This window comes from Psammomys obesus, unplaced genomic scaffold (genome assembly GCF_907164565.1).
Source record: "Psammomys obesus unplaced genomic scaffold, mPsaObe1.curated_primary_1811, whole genome shotgun sequence".
Classification (NCBI taxonomy): Eukaryota; Metazoa; Chordata; class Mammalia; order Rodentia; family Muridae; genus Psammomys; species Psammomys obesus.
Genome location: NW_026596064.1, coordinates 16,577,825 through 16,590,728, shown reverse-complemented (window position 1 = coordinate 16,590,728; position 12,904 = coordinate 16,577,825). Strand labels below are relative to the sequence as shown.

At 41.7% G+C, this 12,904-nt stretch overlaps 1 protein-coding gene across 1 annotated transcript in view; it reads right to left on the bottom strand.

The window, feature by feature from the left end:
- Nucleotides 1–986: 986 nt before the first annotated feature.
- Nucleotides 987–12,904, bottom strand: part of Gsk3b (glycogen synthase kinase 3 beta) — a 115,045-nt gene continuing 103,127 nt past the window's right edge. Inside the window, exon 13 of the mRNA XM_055625238.1 lies at nucleotides 987–6,046. Coding sequence (XP_055481213.1) covers nucleotides 5,979–6,046 — 68 coding nt within the window. The 3' untranslated portion in view covers nucleotides 987–5,978. The remainder of the gene's footprint in view (nucleotides 6,047–12,904) is intronic.

Sequence of the window (12,904 nt, the reverse complement as noted above, 5' to 3'; positions counted from 1 at the left end):
TTTTCCCAAGCTGCTTTTCTTTCCCTAGCCAGGGCTCTCTAACTCCTGAGGGTGTTCAGAAGGACCACTCCATCTATCACTCTGCCCAGCTGCTTTCACAAACTACACCATCCCAGCTGTGCTGCAACCCAGCACTACCCTTTGGAAGGATTCAGAAATAAGGGACCCTTCAGGGTTGTGAGGGGTGGCTGGCAAGTCCTTTAGTGCCAGTTCAAATGGCCAAAGCAGGACCTAAACAAGATGGCAAGGAATCGCAAAACACCCCACTGCCCGACCAGCGCCCTGCTGCTGGTGCTGGGATTACAGGCTGTGGTGCCATCTCTCAAGCATCTTCTAGAAATGTTAATGTAACTAGCCCACTAAATAAAAGACCACACTTAATCGAATATAAATTTGTCTTTATTGAAGCAGCAGTCACATGACCTTATGCCTAACCTTTAGGCCTGACAACAAGCCAGCCCTAAAAAATGGTGTTTCTGTTTGCACTAAGAGACATAACATGTTAACATACATTATCCAGGATTTGAAATGAGCAGACTCAAACACGTGTTGGTTATACGGGTGGCACAGACCCACCGTCCATGGTGTTCATGTCTTACAGAGACTCCCAAAGACCATTACTAGTAAGATGGAAGTTAAAAGAAAATACAGTCACACCAAACCATGGACACAGTAACCAAAGACAGCAGCTTACACGTTTTTACAACCGTCCCTTTCAGGGATATTTTCTTTCTTTCCAAATGCAGTGTCTGCAAAGCTTTCTGTACACGAAGTCCAGGGCTTTCCAAACCGGAAGCTGCACCTCCTGTCTACACATCAGAGCAAGGTCATTTCAAAGAATGAGAGTCTTGACTTTTGTAACAAGGATCCCTGTTTTCCCCAGTCAGGGGAATGGAGATGGCAATGTGACTACATGTTGCAGTGGCAAAGTAGGCAGGGTAAAGAAAGAGCGTTGGGCACTGAAATAAAGACCACACACTTGTGAATTTTAATTTCATTTCCAGGCTAACCTACTTTTTATTTAATGCAAATTACAGTACCAGTTAACTATTTCCAAACCAAGTCACATAGAACAAAATGTATTTACAAGGGTATGGGGGAAAGGGGAAAAAAACATTAAGCATACTTTCCACAAAAAAGTTTATATTTAAAATGAAAAAAAAAAAAAAAAAGTTCAGTCACAGAGGCATTCAAGTAGTAATGTTATACAGCGTTTGCTTTTCCTTTATATCAAGACAGATTTGCACAAGTGTTTGCAATAGTTTGTATACAACCCACAGTCCTTTATATATATATATATATTTATAATAATAATAATAATAATAATAATAAATTTTGTTTAGATTTGTTTTTAAGATGGAAGTGGTCACGCTAATTGGTATGTATACAGGCCCAAGTGATCCATCGGCAACACATTTATAAATGCAAATTTTTACAGGCAAGCACATTTCCATATACCTATCTGTATCTGCCTGTGGACAGATATAGTAAGAAAAAAAGAACTTAAACATCAACACAAGGTAGTCTACTTTGTCAAGCTAACCCCTTATGCACTGGCTGTCATTTTGCTTGTATTGTGGAGATACACAACGGAGCAACAAACTTGAATAAAATGGCATGACCCTGTGAAAATGATCCAGACCCCCAGGGACTACCTCCAAAGCCTCTCAACCAAGACCTTAGTCTAGGACTTTCCTGTGCTTCTAGCTGTTTCTTAATTTCAGTGGCTTCGGTTTCTACCAGCAAAGCCAGGTTTCACCACAAAGGATGCTTATTTTTCATACAGGGGAGAAACGTGTTCATCTCTGTGATTAGAACAATCAGTAGTGTGAACTATAACCAGACACAATTTTGATTTAAAACAGTGAAATAAACAAAAAACAAAAACCCCAACTCTGGGAGATCTGGCATTGGCCAAACTTCCTTTGGAAGATTCCAAAGTGAAAACCCTTGCAAAGGGAAGGGAAAGGAAACGGAAAGGCCAGTGTCTTTACATCCACAGGGAGAGAGAATATAGCAGTCCTCTCAGGACCTTTGCATTGGCGTGGACAGGATGGCTGGGTAGGTATACTCTGCTAAAACACAAACCCAGTAAATGGGTCCAAAAAAATTAAAGACTTAAAAAAAATGACACAGTATGCTATGGGAAAAAAGGTGCATTCTTCTGCGTGTGCAATGAACATATGATGTCTCAAAATAGCAACCTTTGGTTTGGTAGTGGTTTTTTTTTTTAATGTTTGTTTTGCTTTCCTTCTTTTATTTAAGACACTCAAAATAGTTGGTGGCAAAATGAATACTTTTCTCCCAAAAAGGCCATATTAGGTATAGTCAAGAAACTGATTTTTTAAAAAAGAAATTAAAATTATATTTCATCCAACAAGATGGCAGGAGGGAGGGATGGGCTCTGAGCCCGTCTGACAGCCCTCAGCTGCCCGCACCACTGCAGTAACTGCTAACAATGTCAGTAGGGCACCAAGACCACTGATGTATCAAAAGCCAAGTGCCACCAAGACAGTGTGATTTATTTAAAAACAAAAACAAAACAAACAAACAAACAAAAAAACCAATCTCTCTCTCGTTTGGGAGGGAAGTAGGTAAGGAGAGAGCGAGCATGGGAGGCTCCCAGAATCTGCCATAACACCCATGTTAGGGTTTGGAGAAAAGATGAGCAAAATCCAATCTATTCAACATCCTCCAGCTCTAGGACTCCCAGCATTCCACCAAGTCCCTGAATGGACCAAGTGTGAAATGAAACCAGTCACTGTTACTGAGGAGGAGACAGACACGCCCAGAACCAAAACAAAGGCAAGGCCAGAATGAAATGAGATTTCACACATGGTTTCCTCTCCCCACTCAAACTGTGGAGGGGCAAAGGTGCTTTTTAACGTCATTACTTCAGAGGGAAAGGGAACAGACAAGGACACATGGATAAAGGAAACCAATTAAAAACAAAAAACAAAACAAAAAAACCAAATACATGGAAGCGAAGGCACTCCAAACTATATAGATACACTATACATTGCTAGAGTTATTGTTACAATAATACAGGCCGGTACCTACTGTACAGAGTTAAAACTATATGGCTTTAAAAAGCTCGTCTACATTTTTGTCTGGTTATTAAACAGAATCACTGCCCTGAACAGTAACTTTTTGCTCATTAATAACAGTTCCTGGGTCCACATATTTACATACAAACAATAAAACTTAAATTCAAAAACATTGAAAGAAAATATAATATACAAGCTTGAATTTGGTGAGGAGCTTTTTAATTATTATTATTTACAAAAAGATATTCAGAGACCTGGATCTCACTTGTATAAGAGTTCTGTGATCCTGCCATGATCCTTGAGAACGAAAAATCGTGCACCTTAGCCCTCATATATGCATACACACGTGTACACACACACACACAACACACACACACACACACACACACACACACACACACACACACAAGCACACACGCACACGAAGATTCGAGAAAAGCACCTGACTTTCCTCAACTCTTCTCTCACCCCATCTGGGGTTGGGGGTATTTGCTAAAAACAAGCACTGATTTTTATGGACTCTAGCAAGTACAGCAAGTCGAGTACTGTGTCTGGCTGGGCAGTTTACTCTAAAAGCAGGTTTCCCTCCTTAGGCCACACACCTGCTTGTTCAGATTCTTTACAAATTCTTTCTATCTAAGTCACCCCTTCAAGGAACTCTGCTGTCAAATATTTCGCTTTCAGAATCTTTCAACCTGTAATTTTCTCTCAGAAGCACTTCACAGAAAGTAAAAGCCTGTTTGTTTAATTTGGTTTGACTGAGCATGTTTCCTCTCTTGTGAACTCTGATATAACCAGAGGTATGAGAAACCCCGTTTGTGGCCTGAAGAGCTTCGCGGCACGGCGAGTCAGTCGGATGGCTCACCGATGTCTTTCTAGGTGTCAGTTCATTTTGGCAGGCAGTACAACTCTCTTGGAGTTACACACACGGCTGAGAGGCATGACAGGGTGCTAGGGCCTGTATAAGGGCTGCCAAGAGACTCCTTTTCCTAACCACCCAGAGGGCAAGACCCCAACATGACTTATGGTTAGGTAATGAGGGTAGAGGAGACTACAACATAATCAAGGGCTCTGCAGCCCTAGCTCATCAGCTGACCTCAGATGTGTGGGGAAGGAGTGAGACGAGAGGGAGGGAGGAAGGAAGGAAGGGAAGAAAGAAAGAAAGAAAGGTGGCCATCACTCAAGTGATCTTTAAATGTAAAAGATAACTGATTGTGCCATAAAGATTCATAGGTCAAGTAATGGCCCATAAGCACCAAGGTTCATTTTAGAGTATATAAGGCCCACAAAGATACCAACCTTAAAAGTATCAACTAGTTATGAATTCTGTTCCTCACTCAAACATAATCCTTCAATCCTCCTTGCTTTCCAAGGAATATTGCTTTTTCTTCAAAAAACAAGAGACTGATTCCTACACCATTCATTGATAAACAAAGAAAACAAAAACAAAACTCTTAATGGTGGTGGTGGAGAAACATTCTTTTCATGATTCAGTCAATTTTGATAGTGTAGACAAAGAAAAGGCAGTATTGAACATACGTATTATAACATATATATACAACACACATTGATAGAATCAGTTTTCCTATAAAGTCAGCAGATACAGGTGACTTTATTATTTTGATGTCTGGTTTTTTAATATTCCTACTATTTAAAATCATATGGCCTATATGACATGAATCAATAAATAAATTTAAAAGCATGACGTTAAAAAAGCAGAAATTAAATACAGAGTCTAGATTTGGGTTTAAAATAAAACTATGTGTAAGAATGTGGCAATTCTTGCAAGCTTGGTTTTCAATTAAAATATGAAAAATAAAGCAGTAGACTGGTACACTTCACATTATTTAGCTACAATGTCTTCTCTCAAGGGTATTTTTCTAAGGGAAATAACTTTAGAAAAATCTGGACAAATTCATTCACAGTGGTGAGATCTACCCCTGGCCCGCTGCCTGCCTTCCTGTCATCTGCCTTGGGATGCACCCAGAGCTGCTCCATCAACACCATCTCCAGTCTCACCCTGGGGTGCCAAAACAACAGATCCGCAGACAGCCTTTGGTCAGGTGAGTCATGATTCACCCAGGGCATGCAGATTCCGCTGCTCCCCTGAGGCAGCCTTCCTAAGTCAGCATTTGCGACACTCGCACTGGTCAAGAGCAAAACAAACCTTAAATAATCAATCACAATCTTCCCTTACAGCTTCAGAGTTCAGTGACCTCCCTGGGCTACGAACAATACACACTTTTTTTTTTTTTTTGGTCTGTCACACCTGCCATCAACATGCCAAAGGCAAGTCTTCAAATACCCGAGGACATGTATACATTTTACAAGTGACATTAAGTCCCTGTTGAGTGACACCTGCTAAGCTCCCAACCAATTTCAAGCTGTGCACTGTATCAAAGTCTTACACCAGACTCTAAAAGAAAACAAAATCAGAAAATAACCAGCACAGAACAGGTTTTCTTCTGTTGTGGTGGGGGCATGAGGCAGGAGTCTGTTTTTTTTAAGGTACACAATAGCAGACGTCTGATTTAAAAAAGAAAGAAAAAGAGAAAGAGAGAGAGAAAGAAAGAAAAAGAAAGAAAGAAAAGACAAGAAAAGAAAGAAAGAAAGAAAGAAAGAAAGAAAGAAAGAAAGAAAGAAAGATTGTCATGGGAGAGATTGTGTGTTCTAGTCCTCTGCTCCTCCCCCTCCCGCCCCTCCCACTACTTGGATCTCCTGAAAAGTGAGAATACAATGAAACTGGTTTATATTTATAGATATTTTACAAGGTTAAATAAGAACAGCAATAATAAAAAAAAATTGAACACTAAAATGAACAGGGTTTTTGTTTTTCCTCTTTTTAATTTTCTTTCCAAACGTGACCAGTGTTGCTGAGTGGCACTCAAGTAACTGCTGGTTTTTCCTGTGCAGCTGGCTACTTGGGGCTGTTCAGGTGGAGTTGGAAGCTGATGCGGAAGCGGCATTATTGGTCTGTCCACGGTCTCCAGCATTAGTATCTGCAAATCCAAAGTCCCGAGAGAACATGAGCAATGTTATGGCACTGCAAAGAGCACAAGCACACTGCCTGCCCTGCACACAGTGCTGGGGCCCTCCAAGGATGTTATCTGACATGCTGGTTCAAGCATCAGCAGTGCTGACTTCCGTTCTGCTTAGAGGTAAGTGATGGTGCTGTGTGGGGAAGACATTTAAAACATTACAGACTCAGGGAACAAGAGGTCATTTCTGTCAAGGCTTTTGCTATGGCTGGGACCAGCAGTACTCAGGTTGGAGTCTAATTCACTGAGAATAAAGGAAGACTGCAGAGCAGGGAAACTAGCTAAAGATTCCGAGCTACGTTCTAACAGGCCACCTGCTAATGAGAGTAAGTGAAAACACCACAGACTCCCAAGAGCACACAGGAAACTTACTACTTACAGGGAAGCCAGATCGTTCACCTACTCCATCACCACTCTATAAAAACTGCACTTCCTTCCTGACTCTTCATTTTCCTGTCCCCCAGATAATCTGCCCTTATATCACTGAACCCACTGGGGGCAGTCAACAAGTGAATACTATTGTTCAGTTCATTTTTTTTTTTTTAACTGCAAAATACTCACAGCTGCTTTTACTTCTACTATCATATAAATAAGGTGACCTCAGAGTCATACTGCGAGAGCACGGAGGCATCCTGACTCACAAGCACACAGCACACAAAACAGAGCATCTCTCCAAAGCCAGCAGCAGCTTTTCCCTGTAGTCAGGGAAGAACGAGGTCTAAGGCTTCAACCATGACTTCCTTAGTTACGTGCCCAGCTGAAAGGGAGTTTTCCTGTTCAAAGTCTCCTAAATTTGGTGTACCAATAATAATTCCTGTCTGGATGACAGATCCCTCCAGGCCTTGCTTCATTTTTATGACCTGAACATAGGCTGCACTAAAAATGTTTCAGGAAAAGCCTGGAAAACCAGTTACTTCAGATTCTAATAAGTGTTCCTCACAAAAGAATCCTTCTTGCAGCAGTTTCTGGCTCTACACAACTGTCAGCAAATGTGCTGCAGGATCATCACCAAACAACACTTAAACTGTCCCCTACTTTCAGCAGAAGATGACAGGAGGAACTGTTGTTCTATCTTTAAGACCAGGACTTCAGAGATACCTATCGAATCCCCACATAAACTAGCAAGTAAGCAGTTCTGGCCATGGTGGCCACCATGTGTGCCGGCTGATGCCTTGCCAAGGTGAGTACACGAAATACCTCATCCATACCAGCAACCTGCAGAGTTGCAGTAATTACTCTTTGGCAAAGTCCTTGATAGCTGCTAATTTTCAGATGCCCTTAGACAAGCTCTAGCCCATGGTTGTATGACCTATGAGTAAATCCAAAGTGTGCTTGCAGGGTCACCATGAAATGCACAAACCTTTTTGTGTGATCATGTATCTGAAAATGAGTTTGCTGCCTAATTAATAAAACTTGTTGGTTACTCACAGTCCTCAGATTTGTAATCTAGTGATCCCCTATTGTTCTCAGCAGTGTATCCTAAATCACTTGATAAGGTGATTACCAATAGCCTTTGCCAGGTGTGGTGGCCATCCCTGCCTACAGTGACAGAGACCTGGTTCCACAAATAAATAAGTAAACCCTTCATATGCAAAGTTATAGCTCTTAATTCATATTAAACAAACAGAAACACCCCACAAACATAAAACCCTTTGTCTGGTTCTAAAATCTCCACCTCAAATCAAAGTACACATGCTGGGAGAAATACGTTCTCTGTTTCAGAGGGAGATAAAGTACAGGTAGAAAAGAAATAAGAACAGTGGGAAGAACAGTGTTCTAGAAACTCCACATTCTACAGACCGTGTTTCCTACTGCAATGAACAGGACTCTGTTTCTTACAAGCGTCACTCTCACCAGGAAGATGATCTGAGGCTCGGTGTGGTATGGCCGCTGTTGTCTAATAGGCACCAGGAGGAAACCAGCTCAAGAGCAAGCAAAAAAAAAAAAAAAAAAAAAACAGGACAAGGGGACGACCACCTTTACAGATAACCTACAAGTGACTTTAGAACATGCTTGTTTTATTTCCACTTCCTTCTGTGGCTGAACATGGGACTGTCCTCATGAGGTGTGGATATCCATGTCATGTCTACAGCCCTTTCCCTTTAACAGTTCAGCAAGTTCTATTTCCCCTTAGTCATCTTCCTTTTCACACAAGTAGAAGTGATGCTACAATCTTTCAGTCAAAGATAGCCTAAGACTGTTCCAGTAAAAGGGATTCAACTAGGAATAATCCACTGACTGGAGCCCTGAGTGAGACTCCTTTCTGGGCTTCACACTGATAAACTTTCTTAAACCTAATTCCACAAACATAACTACGTAGCCTGTCACTTTGGAATGAGTTACTTAGCATATTCATACCTTAATTCTTCCAATGTAGTAATAACCTTTTCCCGTGTGTGTGGGAAGCCTTAGAGATGTATAATATAGTAATTGTTCAACAAATAGAATGGACAATGAGACACCTACAACACTGTAAGGCAGGGTGACTACAGTGGGCGCGGCCATGTGTGCAATGACCACCAGTGGCCACAGATGTTAACATGTGCTTTTTTCTTTCTTTCTCTTCTCTTTCTTCTCTTTTCTCTCTCTCTCTTTCTCTAAGTGGCTGCAGCTGGAATTATAGACATGTACTGCTATGCCCTACCATTATATGTGTGCTTACCAATGTGCCGACATCTTGGAAAGGACTTTGCAGGTATCAAATGTAGCCCACGCAGCAGCCTTGAGCAATGGGTATAATTATTGTCTCTATTTTACAAGCAGGAAAAAGGTGACACAAGAGATTAAATGATAAAGTCAAGGCTCTACCTATGTTAATAGGTGGAAGGACAGGACAGGAGTATAGGGAAGTACAGTAAGTGACAGCAGAGATTCCCCAGCATTGAGAACAAAGAGTATAAGAGCATTTTGATTTAGAACCAATAAAATCCATTGTACCTTCTGGAAACTCATCTTACTACATCAAAACAGAGCAGTAAACTTATGAGAGAGACTCATAGCATTCAAACCATCTGTACGGATGGACAGAGGCAAAAGTACTGTGGAAACAACCGCAGAGCTGACACCACACTAGGTCAGCCCTCCCTAGAAACAATGTCCACTTCTCCCTTTCTCAAACTCCTACAGAAACCCTGCCTCCAAACCAGATCAGACCTGAGAGGGAATGGGGCGACAATCAACCTACTCTGGGAAAAGGAAGGCATAATATGATCATCCTAATATACTGTGACATCTTCTAAGATGACACCAGTGATGCATGCCACTTAGCACCTACACTCTTAATTAGTCTGTTCCCACAATGAACAGGACTGACCTGCATAACCGACCAGATACGGCAAAAATTATGGTATGTGATTTCTAGCTAGGATATGAAAGACACACGGCTTCCACCTTACTCTCTACTGGATCTGTTGGTGTAAGGAAGGCCAGCTGCTATGATGGAAAATACTCAAATAACAGCACCATGATGAGGCCCACAAAAGGACTGGCTAGACTCCTGTCAATAGGCGTTTCTTAACCAAGAATGATCCAGCCTGGAAGTGGCTCTTCTAACCCTGGGCAAGCCATGAGATAACTGCATTCCTAGAGAACACCTCCCCCTCCCCGATTAAAAATTAATTTTTTCTTATATATTATATCCTGATTACGGTTATCCATCCCTCTACCAATCACAGTTCCTCCCCACATCCCTCCCAATCCAGATCCACCCCTTTCTGTCTCTCATCAGAGAGCAAACATGCTTCTAAGGGATAATAATCAAATAACTAATAAGACAAAGCAAAGACTAACACGTCGGAATAGGACAAAACAAATAAAAGGAAAAGAAGCCAAGGAAAGCCACGAGAAACAGATACAGACACAGAGACCCAGTCATTTGCACACTCAGGGATCCCAGGGAAACACTGAGCTGGAAGCCGTAACACAGAGGCACATCTTAACCCCATCATTCAGACCCTCCACCTAGCCAGGTGGCTTCTAAATTCCTAATGCACAGAAGCAATACGAGATAATGCTCACTCTGTTACAAACTTCTAAAATTCAGGATGGCAACGCAGAGCAGCAAGCAATGAATACATCAGTATGTTGAACTTAAATGCCACTAAAGGTTTGTACTCAAAGGCCCAGGTCAGCATCACTGACGAAGACCCTCCACGATACTGACGTGTTTCTCACAAAATGTACAGGACTCTCTTAGGGCAAGACAAAGATTTCATCATATAAACAACTGCTTCTTCCTACGGGTATGTAGCTCCAGGGCTTTTGTTTACTTTAAGAATGAAAAATACTTTTATGACTCTTTCATGTGTGTTCACAAGTATGTGGAGGTGGGTGTGTGCACGTCTGCACGAATGACTGTGAAAGTTTGAGGTTTTATGCTGGGAATCTTTCTTGATCTTTCACCTTAATCTTTGAGGTAGGGCCTCTCCATCAAACCTCGAGCTCAGTTATCTCAAGTCTCGCTAGCCAGCCTGCTCTGAGGATGGATCTCCATCTTCTAGGTACTACCAGTTGGCAGCCAAACCCACACGGCATTCACATGGGTTCAGGGCTCCAATCTCTGGCACCCTCACTGGCTTGTGCAGTAAGTACTCAGTCACTGAACCATCTGCCTAACCTCAGATCATGTTTTAAATGTTCATTTTACTTTTGCAGACAGTGTTTCATTCTCAGCCTAAAGGTGGCATGAAACTATGCTGCACAGGCTGGTCTTGAGCTCCCAGTGACCCTCCCGCCTTAGACCCCCAATTGCTGGATTGCAAGTCTGTGCCACCACACCAGCTTGGAAAATTCTGTACATAAAAGTCCCTATCTGGTAAGGAGACATTTTCTAGGATGGCAGGACTAGACTGTGTGTATAAGACTGCATGCTGCCCTAGCCTCAGATTCTCAGAAATGTGGAAGCTACTGGATTCTGGAGTCATGGATTAATGGCAACAGACTCAATACTGAAGAAATTACCTCAAACTAGCTTTCAGGCCATAAACCTAAAAGTTCTCATATTGATTTATCTTTTCTTCTTCACTCCTCACTTGTATTAGCAACTCCTATCCATTCTGGGATAGGAATGTGATTATCAAATGTACAATCTGGGAGACAGTGGAGGTGACACTTTAAACTGTTGCCAAAGGGGCTTAACTCAAATGCATTTCATTTCCCTTATTTCCGTTATCATGCTTTACCAACTCCAGTCTAAAGCCAGCATGTTTGTACTTATCAGGTTTAACGGTTAGAAAACTCATGACATGTCAGGTCCTATGAAACAAAATTTTGTCATCCAGAAATGTATTATTTATATAATATATAAATTTTCCACAGGAAATTTTATCAAGCTACTCTGAGTGGAAATAGTGCTAACACAAAATGATTATCTTTTGTCAGAACCTGGAGGGATAAACAAAGCTATTTTTCATTGGGATCAATGTGTGTTCCCAAACCTACTAAGACTAATTATAATCTACACTAGTGAGCTCAAAGCTCCCTCTACACAGTTTTTGATTCTCTCTTCATAACACCTATGATGATTTTGATAGCTAATAAGGGAGAGGAAACCTTCCTTAGCAACCCATCTTTAACTCCTTCCATATTATTCCTAGAAAGACACCAAGGGAGTTGTCAGTCACTGCAAAAATAGAAGTGAAACACAGAAGCCAGTGACTCAGCCCACTCACCAGCCCTCATGGACAGCCTGTCAGCAAGACTGCTCACATCCGATCTGCTGATACCAAGAGTCTCGGTTACCTGGATGCTCAGAGGGAGGGAACATTTTAAGTAAGAGGCTTCCATCTTCAGGGCAGAGAACTGAAGCACGTGGGTTATGGGAAATATTTTCATTTTTAAGTTAAAAGATCTAATTATGGAATAATGAAGAAAAATAAAAAAAGTAGGCATCTTTAGGCAAGAAAGTGAAATCTGAGAAACACTAAAGGAACATCCAGAGCGAGGCATAAGACAGTCATTAGCTAAATAAGGATTTTAAGTTCTGTTAGGAGGCAGTGGAAATCCCTAGACAACATCTGAGTTAATAGGACAGGAAATGCTTTACACACACACGACACACAATTTCCTAGATGTGGCACCTACCACTCACTGTTCTGGGAAAATTGAGTTTTCTTTTCCTTCTTTTAAAAATGCATCTGTATATGCAGGAAAATGTGCATGTCATCTATGTGCATGTTTAGGTTTGTGTGTCACCTGCAGACACACACCCAGCCACTCCTTTACAGCACTTCACCACACTATATAGGTATTTCCTTATTTAGAGAGTGCACGTGCAACACCTGTGCCATGGAAAACCTAGGGGTTCAGCTTCATCCTTACCACACGGACACCAGGTAATCAACAAGCATCCTTACCTACCAAACATCTCCCTTTGGGATGGGGTCTCTCGCTGGACTGGAGTGCACCAATTAGGCTACAATGGATAACCAGAAATCCCCAGGGACCCTCCCCGCCTCTGCCTTCTTTCCGCTGCACTGTAAGCAAGCACCACCATATCTGGTACTTTAACCGTTCTGGGGCTAGAACTAAGGCCTCATCCTTTCAAGGTAAGCACTTCACAGACTGAGACAAGGTCTCATACAGCTCAAGCAGGCCTCAAACTCCTGGTTCTCCTACCTCCTAAGTGATGGGGATAATAGGCATGTTATTGCCATATCCAGCTGGCAGCTCTCATTGCAGCTATTCATATACAAGTTTATGAAGTAAACTTGACCCTAACAGAGAACATGCACACTTGGTGGTGTGTGACTATTAAACTGAAATAGTTTACAATAGAAATCTATCTCCCCAGAAGAGCTACACACATTCGGCTGCCAAACT